Here is an 18708-nt window from a genome sequence, read left to right on the forward strand (position 1 = left end):
ACTTTTGAAGTAATATTTACGTAGAAGTTTCCACAAAGGCAATAGGAATCCTGGTATTGATAAAGCCCTTGAGTTTTAAATGGTCTATGCAGAGAAATGGTTGCTGTTCAATTTTCTTAGTACAGTATAGGAGTGTAAAAATAAAAACATACTCACCTATTGTGTTTGGAATGCTCTGGCCTGCTACAGATGCACATACTCTTAAAGAAAAGCTATGGAAAATAATAGTCAATAATTTATTAGTTAATAAAGTTTTGAATCTGAAGTCGAAATTTTCCTTTACTTCATCCCAGATAAAATGAATACATCATTTTTCCTCTGTACTTCTAATTATTAATATACACACACATATCTTCCACAATGCTAATACAATTGAGACAGGTTACATTATTATATGGAAGGTGATAATTGAAAACATTACAAGAAATTAATTGATTTAGTCAATTAATTTCTGCCTTTATTCAATAAATACATATGAATATCTTCCATGTGTCAGGGAAGGAAGAATTAGGCAGCACAGCAAGCGAATAGCTAGAGAATACCTGGAGGTGAATAAGAACATGGCCGCATTTGAGGAACCTAACGACATTGTGGTTGGAGCACTGAGCAAGTTGGGGAAGTTGCAGGAGGTAAGGCTGGCTTGGTGAAACGGTGGGAACAGGGCTTTGAAAGTCATGCTAAAAAATGTGGGTTTAATTCTAAGAAGCACAGAGCACCAAGAGCACCAAGGTATGCTTAACTGCAATCGCTCACTCTGCTTGGAAGGAGATGGAACTTGGTGGAAACTTACTAGGGGTGGAATAAGCCTGTAGGTAGAGAGAGGATAAAAGGAATGGGAGAAAGTGAGAAAATACGGAGCTTATAGTGGCTGTGTCAAGCTAGGTGGGTGGAATGCTGTGCGTATAAAGACGAGAGGGTAGAGGCCCATGAGAAATACTTTATAGCTCTGCCTTGAACATGAGCTGACATTTCCCCACAGTCCGAGGAAATGTCTACATTGGCTTGTAGGATGACCTGCACTTGGCTTTCGTCTGTGGCCATGGAAGGAATGAGAAATGGCCAGTTGTCTCTGCCTGAGTTTGCTGAATGAATGTGCTTATCTCCCTCCTGAAAAATTCCAAGCCCTAACAGGCAGCATCAGAGATGGGGCCTTTCCGCATTTCTAAGAAAGTAAAAATACTTACATGTGATTTAATGACAGTCTTAAAATTTTTACTAGTAAAATATAGTATGATTTGACTATTTCTACAGAATTCAAAGGAGTAAATAATCCCTAATCATACTTTAATTATGTGTCAGCTTCCTGTGTCAAACATAATGAAAAAGTGTCACATCTGGGATTCATCTATCTACCGTGACCTCAGTCAATGTCTCCCTTCAGGGTAAATAATTTGCCACATACCATTAAGCCAAAAGTTTCCTGAAATGTCTGCTATTACAAGTGTTTATTCCACTTCCCCAGAGAAATCGCAAATTCCAACCCATTTTCCTTCAATTAGAATTATTCAAGAAAAACCAATAGTTAATCACATCTCTAAATTTTGTAGTAAGTCTGGCTTTTAAAATTAGAATTTTTCTGTGTCCAACTCTTTTGGAAGTACTTGGCTATGTGTTAAAATCATCCATTGACCTTTCTAATCTATTTACCATTACATTGAGTAGACAAAGCTCATTGGCTTTTATAAGATAAATTCCTATTTGTAATGAGCTTATCAACACATATCAATTAAAATCATTTTAGATGGAGTATTTTTAGCAATTCAAAGGCAATAACATTTTTGAAAAGGGAATAAATCAAAACTGTAAAAGTAAACATCATTTCCTCTTTGTGAGAATATATTTGATTAATGATGTTATAGCTGATGGTTTACTCTTGATTTGTGAATTACATGTTAGTATCAATCTATATTCTTTCTTAGAGAAAGTTTGTTACTTTGATATCATTAACTGGATGACTTTAACTTTTTTCATATAAGTTTAATATAGTAACTGCTACACCTTCCTGAATTATTGATAATAGCACCCCTGCCTAAATCTGCCCATTTATAGATAGCTTTAGCAGAGAAGAATTTGTCAAGTCATAACTTTTCAAGCACTCTGTTCTGATCTATAAAGAAAAATCTCAACATGTTATAGTAGCAGATTGATGCATTCATTCTGAACTTAGAAAAACATTATATTGTATATGTGTCATATATATTATATATATCATGTGTTTTATATGTATCATAGCATTAGGTCCATGTGCAGGTATACACCTGATTACAGAGTACACTTGGGTCATCAGGGAATGCTTTCAATACTTACTGAATTAGATTTAAAATTTCAAACTAGAATTTATGGTCATATTCACTTTGGCTCATTAGTCTAAATAGATCTGATTGGAACAAAAAACATGAAATCAAAGTCCCTCATTGCATAAATTCTAAATAGAACTATTTGTGATCAGTGCTTCTGATATGGTCAGAAGGCAAGACAAGACACTCTGTGACCTCTACCAGTAGTCTTAGTAGAAGCATAGTTGGAATAATGATTCTGTTATGTGACTGCTCATGGCCAAGTATGATGAGGAGGGAAATGAGCTAAATGTGAAACATGACTTAAAAGTACAAAGCAATTCATTTTCATTCTTACCAATTGAATCCTGTTTCAATGATAGCAAATATCAGATTTTATGTAAAGTCACTCATACCTAGAGAGTTTTTTTTCAGGTTTGACAAGTGGATAGTGATTAACTTTTACATGTATAAAATGAAAATTTTCACTAAATAGTTTTTCTTTCTCTAATTGATTAGCAACCAATTATATTAATATTTATTGAGCTGGCTTTTTTTTTCTAACTTAGAAATGCCAAGAAGATATCTTACAAAACTGCAAAGCTGTTTGAAAGACACAGAAATCCACATTGATGGATGTCAAGAACTATTTGCCAATTAGAGTTTACATAATAGTTTTCAGATGTCCAATACAAGGTTATATCAAATATAGACAGAAATAACAGCAAAGAAAATCAACAGAGGCCTTTCAATCATTTCAGAAAAACTAAGCTAAATTCCTAGAATAAAAAAAAAATAAAAGCATCAAAGAAACATGTTTGACATATTCTAGACTGAACCAACTGTTAACTTTCTATTTTCTGATACTCTGAGGCACCATTCAAAACTTTTGCATGTGAAAATAAAATATCTTTTAGAAAATACATGCAGTAGAATACAATAAATAATTGTAAAGGGATATATTATACATTTGTCCATATAACAAATTGCATTTTATCTTAATAATAGGATTTAATGCAACAAGAGAATGGTTTGTGAAAAGAAAGACATTTCCTTGTTAAAAAGTAATATTCTTTCCATAAAACCAAACAGATCCCATAATCTGTTAAAACCACTTCAATCTTGTAAAAATATCCAAACTAAAAACCCTTAGAAAAAAATTATCTAGTTCAAAACAAAAACATTACCAGAGTGTGCCACATATGCGTCAAAGAATGCAGCCTAGAAGTTCATTCAGTTGTGTAGGTGCAAACACGACACCATTTGGCGGAAAATACTAGAGTTTTAATACTCATGATGTAGTAGCAGCTCTCACAGTTCATTTACTGGTCATTTAATCATGCCAAGGTAAGGAAAAATGCTGGCTCTGTCACATACTTTCTCAGATCAGGTTTTCATTATACTATTTTATGGTTTTAAACTATTTAAAAATGTGCCCGGGGCATTTCCCAACTACTTTCAAAAGCAGTTAAAGGACAGGACATGCCTCCTAACTCTCCCTACCCCCAGCTCCCAGCAATAGGATATATTTTTGAAAGAATCCTTCAGGGTCCTCCTTACTCCCCACCCACCCACCACCTCAAAAGCTTTGACTTAGTATGAACTCCTGTCAAAAGGCCATCAACAACATGCTAAAATTGGCTGGAAGTAACTTCTTTGGGTCAAAACTGGTTTGTTGTGCAATTCTAACATTCTCAGGAACCATGCTGTCTGAGATAGAGCATATCTCCTGGAAAATAAGGGCAAATCTCAAACACCCAAGGATTGACTTTTTTCAGAGGATATACCCTGATGGTATCATCCAACATAATGATTTTTGACCTTTGAGATCCTACATATTGAGAAACAAAGCGATACTTTCTTCAGCTGTGTTACAATCAAGTTCCATTTGGCACTCCCTTCAGGTGACTGACATGATTCACAAGAACATGGCTTATGCGACTTCTCAAAGTCTAGGCAAAACTTCTATGGTCCAGGCAAGGAAGAATTCTACCACTGTTATTAATGATGGCTACAAAATACAGTTGAGGGCCCCAAAATCTCTACTTTTATAATGTTTCCCTTCTGTCTAGTTGTACATGATAAGTTACAGAACTGACATATGTTGTCAGCACAGGAAACTGTAATTTAACCCAGGCTTGACTGTTTAAAGAGGTGGCATTATATTTGTCTGAAAAGCAGTATCTATAAGCATATGTAAATGCAAGAGTCAAGGCATTTTGTTATATTTTTACTTTGGTTAATGTTTATTTTAGTAAACTGAGAATCTAAAAGGGATCTTTAAGATTTGTTTCACTGGGAATTTTCCCAAACATTTTCATGCTCTTCATCTAACCTAGAGACTGTAGATTGGAGAAGTCACCTTTGTATGATATATCCGTAGGCAAAGAGCAGCATCATGTCATAGATCCTTTTGAAAAGCTAACTCCTTGCTACTCAAATTTGGTCCACAGACCAGCAGGATCAGCAGCCTCATGGAGCTTTTTTTCTAGAAGTGCAAAGTCTCCCCAGACTTACTGAACCCAAAGTCTGCATTTTTCACAAGATACCCAGGTGATGTGAATTCACAGTAGAGTTTGAGAAGTGCTGGACAAACTCACCAGGCTGCAGGTGTCATAGAGTCTGGAATCTGGCAAGTTTTATTTTCAAGATTGATAATCATGGGGTGCAGCAGAAGCTTTGCATCCACAGTCACAACCGGCCTCGCTCTGTGGGGAGAAAACACAGGGTTTGCGTGAAGCACAGGAGTGACAGGCAGAAGCCCACTTCACCACAGGGAGAAATCCACCTCCAGAGGCCATTGCCAACGTTACCAGCCTTTGTGCCAAGAATTCTGCTCACTGCATGAATAGGTGGGCACACTCAACTAATTACCTCAAAACACACGAGTACAAATAAAGCATGCTAGGGAGCCACCAAGCAGAGTTGCATTCACCAACCTTCTTTCTTTATGGAGTGGGCTCTGGGTATCGTGACAATATTGCTGTGAAATACCGCTCTGTGATCTGCTACCATATCTCTATCCCTGGCTAAAGAAATACATCATCTTAACAGCCACTTGTGTCTGTAAGTACTTGAATGTCACAATTTTTGTTGCCTCATTGATAATTTTTTATTTCTAGCGATAATTTTCTAGCTGAGCTTTGCAGGTTGAGCTATGTGAAGGTGGTCTTACAGAATAATTCTGCACTTCACCCAGAGCAGTGGTTCTTAATCCTGACTGCACGGTATAATCACCCAAGCAGCTTTAAAACAAATTTTATGTCTAGACCCCACCACCGACCAGCTGAACCAGAACCTCTGTGGTAAGGGCCAGGCATTGGCACTTTAAACAAACTCTCCAGACGATTCTATTATAATTAGCTAACTTTGAGGAGAGAGGCTTATACAGAGTAAACTCAATTCCAGCTACCTAGATGTAGATGTAGGTAACAAAAAAAGAGAGTCAATCATGGGGGAAGGGAAAGAGTAATTTTTAAAGCTTAGTCTCAAGATATTTTAGCTGAGAGCCAAAGTCCCCAAATGATAGCATGAAATGATACCATGCTGGATAAGTTTTCCCCTGACAGAAAGGAGGGATGTGTCTTTGGGCAGAATGTCGTTTAGGACACTGCTCTAAACAATTGAAAACAGTGGAGCCCACTGGTATTTTTCCTCAGTTCCTTTATGCTGCATAATTTTATGTTTGATATTGTGTTAGCTCCAGGCCTTGGAAAAGCAGATGATAAAATGGAATTAGACTTGCAAAAGATTTATGGAGGGCAAATTCCTGTAAGGAAAAAAGGGGAGACGGTGGATAAGGCTGGAAGTTCTGGTCCTCAGAAGGACAGAGGCCTGGAAGGAAGGTGGATACAAAAGTTCTAGCCTGGGCAAGGGGTTCAAACTTTGAACCAAAGTTGCCCTTGAGAGTAGTTCCATGTCTTGCAGAAATAGGCCTACAATTTATTTTCTTGTTGTGGCCAATAATTGGCTGGGCACAGCTCATGGAAAATATGTCCTTGGCACAAAGGTGGTGGTGGATTCGGAGCGTAACAGCTGGGTCCTGAGTCAGTCTTGCTCCAGCAGCTCTGCGTGGTGCACCTTCTTAAACACCACACACCCAAGCACCATACTTCAGACACTCTGAGAGTTTCAACTGTCTGATTCTTTAGAACCTGAAGTGGGGAGGGGGCGGTATAAGTCAGCCCCCTTTGAGTTGATGAAGAAGAAAATCTTACCTATTTGAGGAAAGCTAGCCTTAGAATCTCTCTGGGAGTTGACCAGGTTAGCATTAATGCCTGGTACACCCAGATGTGCTCTTTCTTGGCCTTTTTTTGGAAATCCTGACCTCACAGTATCTTGAATTCTTAAAAAAGATTTTTTTTTTTTTTTTTTAAGAAGAGAAAAGAACCTAATGTTTTGGGCACCATGTACCAGTTACTATTCTGTGTTTTTCACGTGAATATTCTCACTGAATGTTAACAAAAGTAACCTTATAAAGTAAGTATTGGTATCCTCTTTTGTGGATAAAAAATCTGAAGCACAGAAAGTTACAGAAACTTGCCCAAGATCACAAATCAGCGTACAGAATGGCTAGGCTTTGAATCCATAGATGTTATATTTGAACTGTTTTCAGTACTTGCTTTGGGAGGCTACCAATTGCTAGTATGTTCTATTCCCTAATTTAGAGTCCCGTTTGAAAACAGAAGTCAGAGTAAATAGTAACATTCTTCCATCTTGCACCTCTTACTTACAAGTGAACATTTCAATGCATTTCCAAAGCAAAGAGAAGAAATCAAATACAGTAACACTTAAAAAGTGGGCCATTTTGTAAGTAAGATCTGCTGAATTTCATCTCTTATTTAACGTTATGTTTATAGGGTCTGGAAGTTTGGTCATGCAAAATGAGAATAAAAATACAAAGGGAAAAAAGAAAGGTCTAAACATTGAAAGCAACAAATACCTCCAGGCTTTAAAAAGAGCATCTAAATATCTTCCAGAATAAACAGTTGGACTATGCTTTTTAAGGCAAAACTAACAACAAAAAGAAAATGCATTTGAAACAATGAGAAGAACATTTGCATACCACCAACCACATACCTGTAAACAGCTACTTTTCCTGTTCCAAATGCACCCACAATCAAATCTAAAAAAGACAAAAACACAAAGGCACAAATCTTACAGAGACAATTTACTAAGCTCATAATCGTAAGTAAGACATAGAGTATCCGTAAGTGCTGGTTGTAGAATGAGAGCCACAAAATAAGAGGAAATCACACCTTTCTTAAGACATTTTGGAAAGGATATTGGAGCTTCACTATATCCAACCAATATGACAGGTCAATCAGTAGACCTGAAGCCATTCTGCACTTATGAAGGCCAACTTTCTAGAAATTCATCATAACGTCATTTATGCTATCCACCCGACTCAAGGTATACCTCTCAAGGAAAAGAACAGGGAAAAAGCATGTGCTTGGTGTCTACTAGGTACCAGGCTCATCACACATACTGCCTTACTAGCAGCAACCCTACAAGCAAGGATAATTAGCCTTACAGTGTGACATTCTGATTGTCATTTTGACACAACCATTTGCTCTTTATAAATAGTGTGGATGGTGGGTATACTTTGAGCAAAGCAACCAGTAGTATATAAAATAATTGACATATCATTATAATGATCTCAAATAATAACAATAATAGCACATTGAACACTTAACTCTATGCCAGAAATTCTTCCAAAGGATTTACTTTAATTGATTTCTAACAAGAAGTTAGGAAGTCTATGTTATGAGCACAATTATGCAAATGAGTAAATTGAGACTTAAGAAGGTTAAATTATAAATTCCCTCATGTTGGCTGGGCACATGCCTATATAATCCCAGCACATGGGGGGCTGAGGGCAGGAGGATCGCTTGAACCCAGGAGTTCAAGGTTACAGTGAGCGATGATTGTGCCATTGCATTTTAGCTTGGGTGACAGAGGGAGACCCTGTCTCAATCAATCAGTTGATCAATATAAATAAATAAATTCCCTAATGCTCAAACAACTAGGTAAGTGGTGGATCTGGGTTATAGTGATAGAGTGATCTTGGACTAGTTGAAGGGTAATGCTTCCAGTGATCTCAGTGTCTGGTCAACATATAGGTCAAAATGTTGCCTTTTCCTAATCTGATTTACAATGGTTACTCCTGGTGGAAGCAATCAAACAGAAATAAAAATGACAGTGCCTAAATCTGCAGAGTAACGTTCAGACGTAAGAAAATCGGATTTGGTAGAAACAAGGGCCATGGAAGAAAATTTAGAATAGTTGAAACTATAATTGTTTAACTCTATTAATAATAGGACATAAGTGAAAATGGAAAACAACAAAAGGGAGGATTTTATTTGTCCACTCCTTATAGAATTAGTATTCTATATGAATAAGAATTAGTATTGTTATTAAGGAATTAAATTGGTATAATATAGTTTGCACAGAAAAACAATTTATAGCCATATTCCCAGGGCACCCACCTTTCCAGTATGTGCAAACAGAGCCACACTACAAGCACTTATGATTCTTCTCCTGAGGGCTTAGTACTCCTGGGAATAACCTTTAGCCAGTTATGGGTGGGAATGGGAAGGTAGCCCAGCTACCTTATCAGTCAAGAGAGATAACTCTACGGTACATTCTCTATTTCCCCAGTCACATGGAGCCCCAGTTGCCTACAGTAGCAATCACTTGCTGATAATCTCTACTGCATCCTTCTTTTCCATGTCTCTCTTCTCTATTCCTGTACTAGCATCTCTCAGGATCATTTCTCAAATAAACTAGTTTTCTCATTTTTGTATTAATGTCTGTTCTGGGATGACCCAACCTAAGACACAATGAGCCATGTTAAAATTTTTATTAAAAAAAAAATGTACTCAAACATCCTCGTGATCAAGACCACAGTCATTTGTCCTCTGTTTTATTGGTACAGAATCAGTTCAGACCATAGGCTCAGGATTTGACTCCAGTGTTCCATATCTAGAAAGATGTGCATGCCAATGTTCACATAAGTCAAACAAAGGTCATCTAAAGAGCTCTGTATGCGTGAAATTGAAGACCACATTAAGAAAAGGGCTACAACTTGGCCAACCATGGCTCATGGAATAGACCATTCTTTTCCAAGCATTTAAGTCTTTGAAGCCAGAAGGCAAAGGTTCTAAGTCTGTTGATTTTTAAAATCATAATGCTAAATTATATCAGAATTTCAACTTTTCCAACTATGTTGTTCACATGTATTTCTGTTACATTGGTCCCTTCTCACATACAGTACATTTTGGTATGTCAGAGGAAAAAGAGCTACTCATTTAAAGAAATATGAACCCTGTTCTTCCTGTGTAATTACAAACTCCAATATTTAGACAAGTGTAACACAGGTGGCCCTCGCCTGAATCCATATCTGGTGACATGATGCCCAATAGGAGAGCTCTGTTATGAAAACTGATTCAAGAGGACTTATGTGCTTTGTTCTTGGCTCCAAATAAGGTTAAATATTTATATAATAAGATTAGACATTTTATAAATAGCAGATGAATTTTAAGAATTGACTCTCTGGAAATGGCAAAGAAAATAAGACTGTAAGCCCTTACAGGGCAGGAATCTTTAGGTTTCTATATCCCAAATTCTTCATGGAATAGTATGAGTTGAAATAAATAATCTTTGCATCCACAGTACCAGGCACAGTGCCAGACATGGAATAGGGACTTCATAAATGCCTGATTAAATAGGGGGATAAGTAATAATGTGATAAAGATGAGAGAGATGAAAAAGATGAGACAATTAAGACAGGCTAATGTAAACCACAGTTAAATTCTGCTGGGCTTTTGCATGTACACTTGAAGCTGTTGTGAGACAGCCACACACAGGTTCCAGATTCTACAAAGTAATACAGATCACAGCTAGATTGCCACCATAGGTGACAATTTGAGAGATACCTTCCTAATGGCAACGATGAAGAGGCCTTTCCTTTAGGAACTTTGAAGTCCTGTGCCTTAGGGTGGGAATTTTCCTACTCTGGAAAAATAAAATAACTGGCAAAATAGGCCACAATTTTCTTTATAAGAATCTGGCCACAGTTATCCAGAAGCCAAGAAAACAAGTTATCTACCACAAAAGTCTGTTTGCCTTTTGAGACGCTACCTTGGTATTGTGCCTGCTGGAAAGGCCAGAAGCATTTATACTCAGGACCTTAAAATCATCAGATCTCTATAGGGGAGGAGAATTGATTTGCTGATTTGTGCTTTAAACTGATTTCTCTTTCCAAAATAAGAGATTGGTTTTGATAAGCACTATTAAGTTTCCATATATACACACATACAGATGTGTGTGTATACAGTATATATGTTATGTATATGTTCCATTTATATACACATATATTTATGTTGGGGTGTGTATATATGTGTATGTATGGAATAATACTTAAATAATATTCAGAAATAATACTTAAAAATGTCATATCGTTCTGTGCTTAGGAATTTAAATGGTAATCTGGAGACAAAGTAATTTTGGTGCTGATATGTGGATTCATAACCATGCAAACTTTTTCTCCCTAACTTTGAGACAACAGGTCTTATACCATTATCTAATGCTTACTTTTTTTCTTATAAAAATTTCTTAAAGGCAGATTCTGAAAACAAACAAATGAAAACCTTTGCCTTTCTCTATACATAGACACTTAGCTGTTTTGGTTTTTTTCTTCTTGAAGAAATAACTGGCAGCTAAAATTGGTTCTTTCCCCTCAATCAAAAAATGTTCTCAAAGTGCTGGAGGACTTTGTTATTATGGCCTCACACTGCCTGAGAAACACTGTTTATTTTCCTTTTGGCTTTTGATGGAACAACTAAGTACTTTTAAGGAAACAAAAAGGGGAAATTAGCATGAATGCAGGATCAGTTGGCAAGAAAAAATAACCCTAAAAATGTGAGGTCATAGGGGATGTATTACACCTATGTTTTGAATTTTATTTCTCACAAATTGTTATTTTTAAATGAGGACGAAGGAAAGAGCCAAGTCTTTAAAAGTGGTGCTTGGACTGTAGAGTCTGATTTCACTAATCCATGAGTGAAATTTGAGAGCTGGAAGAAGTTCTATTTGAAAACATCAGCTTTGTTTTGAGTGTGGATTTGAGGTTTGGGTTCAGTGGGCAGGGTGTAGTGAGGACAGAGAGTGGAAACTTCCAAGGGAAGCAGCAGGCAGAAGGGGAAAGCAAAAGGAAGAGGTGACAGTATTAGATTAAAGAGTCAGCTGGGCATGTTGGCATGTGCCTGTAATTCCAGTTACTGAGGGAGAAGGATCGCTTGAGGCTGTGAGTTCAGTACTACAGTGTGCTAGGATTGTGTCCATGAATAGCTATTGCACTCCATCCTGGGCAACATAGCAAGACCCCATCTCTTAAAAACAAAGAATCACCCAGAGTCATTTTGTGGGAGAGGTCTCTCTGACCACCCAAGCACCAACCTTTCCTAAACTACACTAGCCTTTCTTACTGGTACCTTCTCATCTCTCACATTCTCATCTTATTGAGAAATATACTAATGTTGAAGTCTGCTGCCGAAATGCCATCAGACACCTCCTTTTTCATTTTGCAATTTAAAAATATTTACTGTTTTAAAATAATTCTAGACAATGGAATTGCCATAAAGAATTTTCAAATCAATGAGAACCATGAGCATGTAAATCTCACAGTTGTATGAAAAGAGTATGATTAATTAAAAGGGAAGACCGCCTTAAACATGACTAAAACATGTGGAAATCACAAAGAAATTTTAAAATTTAAACTTTTTAAACAAAAAAAAATGTAAGCAAGTTTGAAAGAGGAATGAAAGAAAGAAGGAGAAGTGTTTATAATGTATATGCCTGATTAAATGTCAATATTTTTCAACACTTAACAGAATGGCACCTAGTGAAAAAGTAAATGTTAATAATTATTATTATGCCTAATTTGTAACAAATTCATACAAGTTAATAAAACTATGAGCATTCTAATAAGATTATAAACAGGCAATTCGCATAAAAAATAAATATGTATGACCAACACATATATGAAAGGATGTTCAACTTCACTAGTCATCAAAGGAATACAAATAAAAGGAACAATGAGTTGTCATTTTTAACCTTCCAAATTGGAAAAGATGAAAATACTAGTACTAGGCAGTGTTGAGTAGAGAGCAGAGAACCAAGAACTCATATATGCTTTGTTTGTGGGAGTAGAAATTTGCATAATTTTCATGAAAGGTAGTTTGTTGATATATGTATGATAATGTATACCTTTGACCCAGTGTTTGTACTTTTAGGAATTTATCCTGAGGATAGTTTGGACAATTGTGCAAAGATACATCAAAAGCTAACATTGTAAACATTTAAAATGTAATTACCTCCTTTAATTGTTACAAAAATTCCATGAGGTAGACACTTTTACTATCCCCATTTTACAATGAGGAAAATGAGGTATAGAGAGGCTGTATACACTAAGTGGCAAGACCAAGTTTTAAACCCAGATAGTCTGTCTACTGAGCCCACACTGTTCCGTTTTGTCCACACTGCCTCCTAGGAGCATATCTACATGCTATTTTTGTCCTCTCTTTAAAATTTTTAAAAATTAAGAATGCAGTAAATTTCATCCTTTGTTGTATACAGATCTAAGAGCTTTGATAAACACATGCAATGCTTTCAGCTTAGTACATTTGCGATTCATCCACAATGTTGCATGTACCAATAGTTTGTTTCTTTTTATTGCTGAGTAGATTCCATTGGGTGGATGGCGCATAGTTTGTTTACCAGTCCCTGGCTAAGGGACCCCTGAATTGTTTTTACTTTGGGGAAGGTGACTCTAAACCTCTGTGTACAGGTGTTGGTATAGCTAACAGGCCAATTTTGATTCATACATTGTGTCTCATCAAATCTCTCTAAAACCTTTGAAGCCTTCTTTTAAATGCAGTGTTGTATTCAAGTGGCAAATTACTGAGTAGAGGTTGAGAAATTCAGAATTTTAAATTCCATTTCACTTTGCCACTGGCTTCTGAACAACCTTGAGTAAGTCACCATTCATTGCCAAATCTCTGGTGAAGTCTTTGAGGTTCTCTAGATGAGAAAATCAAGCGCTCAGTAACATTGGTTGGGGTCAGATGACTGCAGTCTGTGGGCTCTGATGTACCCTCCAGGACTCTCCTTTGCCTCTTTTTTTTTTTTTTTTTTTTTGAGAGAGTCTCGATTTGTTGCCCGGGCTAGAGTGAGTGCCATGGCTTCAGCCTAGCTCACAGCAACCTCAAACTCCTGGGCTTCAGCGATCCTACTGCCTCAGCCTCCCGGGTAGCTGGGACTACAGACATGTGCCACCATGCCCGGCTAATTTTTTCCATATATATTTTAGATGGCCAGATAATTTATTTCTATTTTTTTAGTAGAGACGGGGTCTCGCTCTTGCTCAGGCTGGTGTTGAACTCCTGACCTTGAGCGATCCACCTGCCTCGGCCTTCCAGAGGGCTAGGATTACAGGCGTGAGTCACCGCGCCCGGCCTCCTGTGCCTCTTGACTCAGCCTTGCTCCTGCATGTTTGGGGTCTCCTTGTGCCACCACTGAGAGACTGTTTCTGGCTTTCTCTCTGGCTTTGCAGCCTGTTCACCTGCATGACTCAGCTCCCTAGATGTCCAGCTCCAGTGTTGGCATTGCCCCTGCCACGGCTCACAGAATCTCCTCCAGGAAACATCCCTGCCAAGCCTCTTCCCACAGCACCCAAGCATTTTAAAGACAAGTAAAGCCTTTCAAGCAGAATTGTTTACCTGGACACACCCAGGGTCAGCTCACTTTTATACGATGATATTAAGAGAAATGACAGGATTTGAGATAATGTGTGACATGGTGGGGTTAAAGATGGCATGTGCATTTGTCAACGTCCACTCATAAGTGGGTTATAAAACTGGCTTAAGCATTTGGCATTGGAAAAACAGCTCATGTCTGTGGGAAGCAGGCATTGAGATAAGTCTCCTTGAGTTTGGCAAATAGTGTTAATCTAAAAATAGACAGAGGTTGCCTTTCTTCCTTGCTTTTTTATTGCAACATGCAAAATATTCCTGAGAGGAAGTTTATGGGCTGAGGAAGAAATGTTTGGAAAAAAAAAAAGAATGCATGATTTTATCCCAGAAAGTAATAATCCTAACAATCTGTCTGAAATGCTTCCAAATGAACTCTGAAGAAAAACATTTATGAGTTGGAACGTGGTATTAGGTTGCAACATTCTAATTTACTAAGAGTTTATTTTCCTTTTTTAAAAAATCCCACAAAAAATAAGAGCGAAATATCAAATGATGAGTCTGCTTTATGAAAATAGTTTTCTGTACGTTATTAGCATCCTGTGGCTACGGGGATAATCCCTCTCCGTTCTGTTGTTTGATCATCCACTTGTTGTTTTCTATGTCACTGGATCAAAGGCATTTAACTTTATCCCTGTCCTGGCCACACTGTATGTGTGCTGTCCAGTCAGTTGCTGAAAGTCCTAGAGAAAAGTCAGGACCAGTGTCACTTATAAGTGGCTGCCTGTTGAGAATGATTTCACAGTCTCCAGAAGAGGCTGACAGTCACAAGAAATGTCCCCCACATCCAGCCGGATAGACAAACTGCTCTGATTAAGACCTTATGGGACTTTGTACAATGCTAAGTGTTCTAGGTTGAATTGTGCCTCCCAAAAGTCATGTGTTGAAGTCCTAACTCCCAGGACCTCCTAATGTATCCATATTAGGGGACAGGTCTTGAAAGAGGTAATTAATTTAAGATGAGGTCATATGGGTGGTCCCTAATCCAATAGGACAGGTATCCTTATAAGAAAAGGAGATTAGGACACAGATGCACACAGAGGAGAGGCAATGTGAAGACGGGGAGAACACAGCTATCTATAGGACAAGGAGAGAGACCTTAGAAGAAACCAACCCTGCTGATACCTTTACCTTGGACTTTCAGTCTACAGAACTGTGAGGAAATAAATTTCTGTTTTTTTGTGCCACCCAGTCCGTGTTTTGGCAGCATGAGCAAACGAATACACTAAGATACAAATGGGGATGGAGTTCAAAGGCAGTGTGGGAGAAGGGTTCCCTACATGGGTACCTCATTCAACAACTCTTTATTGATCACCCGTCATGAGCCAAGTCCTGCCCTAGCCTAAGTGCCCAGAATTTGGCAGTGGGCATGCAAACAAACCTTCCCTCGACCTCCAGCTACTGATAGTCTATCAATCAACTCGCCAAGGAGGCTTGTTAGAAACACAGGCCAGTATCCACTGCATTAGATTCCCTGGGTGGGACCCACTTCCCCTGGATCACTCACATCCTGATGAGAATAAGGTCATTATATCTTTCCCCACCCCATGTTTGAGAAATGGTGTTAAGTTTCTGCAGTTGGTATGCAGCCATCGTCAGGGACAGAGGATGAGGGGCCTGAACATCCACCAACATGAGCTTCAGCTACTTCACAATTCAGTTGAAGTCTGGCTAGACTGAGAGCTTTCTGTTTCACACTCCATGAACTTCTCTTAGGTAACCAGCTATTTATATCATCACAGGAAAGTGTCAGTAAGAAAATCTAAAATGATTGCCATATAGAAAGAAGAACATCCCAAGAACAATGTTTGCAAATAAGAAGTCCTGAAGAGGATTTTATCACTATATTATTTTGAAAATCTCCCAACTATCATCACATAGGAGATTTTAGACAAAGATTACCTGAGTCATCACCTTACGGCGCATGCCTGGGTCTGGGGCAAAGAACCTGGACCTCGGCCTTGGAGCTTGTTTCCCTCCCTTCCACCTCCACTTGGTCAGCAGAGTTTAAAAATAAGAACGATGAGGTGCTCAAGGTGATGGATGTCCTAAATGCCCTGACTTGATCGTCACACATTGTATGCATGTATTGAAATATCACATGTACTCCTATAAATATGTATATAAACTATGTCTCAATAAAAAATTTTAAATATCTCAAAAAGGAACAAATGATGTGCAGAGTACTTTACAGTTTGCAAATTGGCTCCACAATAGTCCTGAGTGGAGGGGATTAGTCTGATCATCTTTCTGTTGTGGCTGGATACTCAAAGGTTAAGAGATGTATATCCAAGACTACAGAGCTGGGAAGAAAGGAGAATCGGGTCCCCTCACTCTGACTTTGGTGCTCTGTCCTTCACGCTGGCTACTGGTTCTCCTGGTCTAGCAGCTTGAGCAGCAATTGGCATCTAAATGCCTAAGGTCAAATGTCAGATGCTTGCCAAAAATGAGTCTGCCGCTTGGAGTGGAGCCTCCTGTTATCCCAGGAGAGGAATTCCAATGCTTACTTTATTTTTATTTTTTATTTCAGAGTATTACAGGGGTACAAACACTTTGGTTACATAAATTGCTTTTGCAGCACCCAACAAGCGTGCCCATCCCCCAGATAGCACGCACCACATCTGTTAGGTGTGGTAAATACCCATGCCCTCCCCCCTCCTCCCACCTGCTCAACATCCTATGAATGTTACTTCCCATATAGGCACATTAAGGTTGATCAGTTAGTACCAATTTAATGGTGAGTATATATGGTGTTTGTTTTTCCATTCTTACGATACTTCACTTAGAAGAATGGGTTTCAGCTTTATCCAGGATAATACAATAGGTAGTTCATCATTTTTGTTGTGGTTGAGTAATACTCCATTGTATACATAGACCACATTTTGTTAATCCACTCATGCATTGATGGGCACTTGGGTTATTTCCACATCTTTGCAATTATGAATTGTGCTGCTATAAACATTCAAGTGCAGGTGTCTTTTTTATAGAATGTCTTTTTTCTTTGGGTAAATGCCCAGTAATGGGATTGCTGGATCAAATGGTAGTTCTGCTTTTAGTTCTTTGAGGTATCTCCATACTCCTTTCCATAGAGGTTGCACTGGTTTGCAGTCCCACCAGCAGTGTATGAGTGTTCCTATCTCTCTGGATCCATGCCAACAAAGGCCACCATCACCATCATCTCTACTTATATTTCCATACTCATTCTACATGGGTGTAAAATACTTGACTGGATTTAAGCAGAGTTGGAGGTAAAGAGAGATGAGAATGACAGTATATGCAAAGGTGTGCAGCAGGTAGTTGGTCTAACCATTTATGCACATTTATTCATTCACTTATTCACTTAACAAATATGTTGACCATGTATGTTTTGTGCCAGCCACTGTCTTGGGCACTAAGATTCCAAAGTGAGCAAAACCAAATCCAGTACCAGCCCCAACCAATATAGTGTCCAGTGTAGTGGGGCAGAAGGAACATTTATCAAGTGACATGTGTGATTTCCATCTGAGATAATTGTTTTCAGGGGAAGGACAACAGTCAGGGAAGGCTTCCTGAGGAAGTGACATCTGACCTGAGTTTCTAAGTGGGAAGTGAACTCCTGGAAAAATGGCCAGGGTGCACAAGTACTTTGAGGCAGAAGGCATGCATCAAGTGAATCATGTAAAAATATGGCTTTTAGTTTGCATATTAATAAATTAAAAATGATGTATAGAAAGAATGTGCAGAGGGAGGGCAGAAATAATAGGCAGTTCTAAGCACAAGAGAAATTTATTCCAACTAATTCATATTCCACCTTTCCTCCCCCATTAAAAAAAAACATAACCATGAAGCAAGTTTCTATTAACTATATTTTTACAAGCAAGATCATGTATATAAGTGATGTATTATCATATTCACTGATGCCCTGGATGTCAGAAAGAAGCCAGTGTCTGTGACTATTTGGAAGGAAGTTAGTTCAAACTTAAGCTAACAGATGACGTGTAGCATATAAATGTAATAGCCATACAGTTAGATTTCTTCTACCTGGTGAGAGAAATGTGCTATATTTACTACCTACAGGTGGGGTATGATTTGAACTTGCTTTGAGACAGAATCTGGGGTGAAGCATGTGGAGGGATGCAAGTCAGGTGTGTGAGGGAGACACAGCTTCATTTTTAAGATCATCGATTCAGCTCAGTATCCAAGGCACAACTTTTCAATAGGTCTACCTCTTCGAAGGTGAGTCAGAAATGAGGCAGATGGAGGTACTCATAGGTCTTCATGCCAGAATAAGCAAAATAAGAAATTTCTGTTTTAGAGAGGTGACAGTTCCCAAGGTTTCATATTTTAATCTAAGGCCGGGGAAACAAAAGTCATCATATTATGTTATTGGACTTCAAAATGACTGTAGCTAATAATCTTGGTTTTGGTCTTTCATAAGTGCAGTTGTGAGTATACCCAACAGTCACTCTCAACTTGGATCTGTGAATTTCTGAACAGGAATAGAAATTCCCCTTTGGAAAGACATCACACAAATAGGTTAGTGTATTTGTGAGTGGCGGGGCAGTGGCAGGTAGATAGGTCAGGTTCATCTCAGCAGTGCATGTAGCAACCATACAACTCTTACCATGTAAGTCACGACAGCT

General features: G+C 38.2%; 1 protein-coding gene across 1 annotated transcript in view; it reads right to left on the minus strand.

Annotated features, from left to right (window-relative positions):
• The window catches only part of ITGA8 (integrin subunit alpha 8), a 155240-nt gene that overhangs the window by 64637 nt on the left and 71895 nt on the right, over nt 1-18708 (minus strand). The window contains exons 14-16 of the mRNA XM_045534060.1: nt 7356-7401; nt 4877-4984; nt 157-212 (exon numbers count right to left, since the gene is read on the minus strand). Coding sequence (XP_045390016.1) covers nt 157-212; nt 4877-4984; nt 7356-7401 — 210 coding nt within the window. The remainder of the gene's footprint in view (nt 1-156; nt 213-4876; nt 4985-7355; nt 7402-18708) is intronic.

The sequence above is a fragment of the Lemur catta genome, chromosome 1, assembly GCF_020740605.2.
Source record: "Lemur catta isolate mLemCat1 chromosome 1, mLemCat1.pri, whole genome shotgun sequence".
Lineage (NCBI taxonomy): Eukaryota > Metazoa > Chordata > Mammalia > Primates > Lemuridae > Lemur > Lemur catta.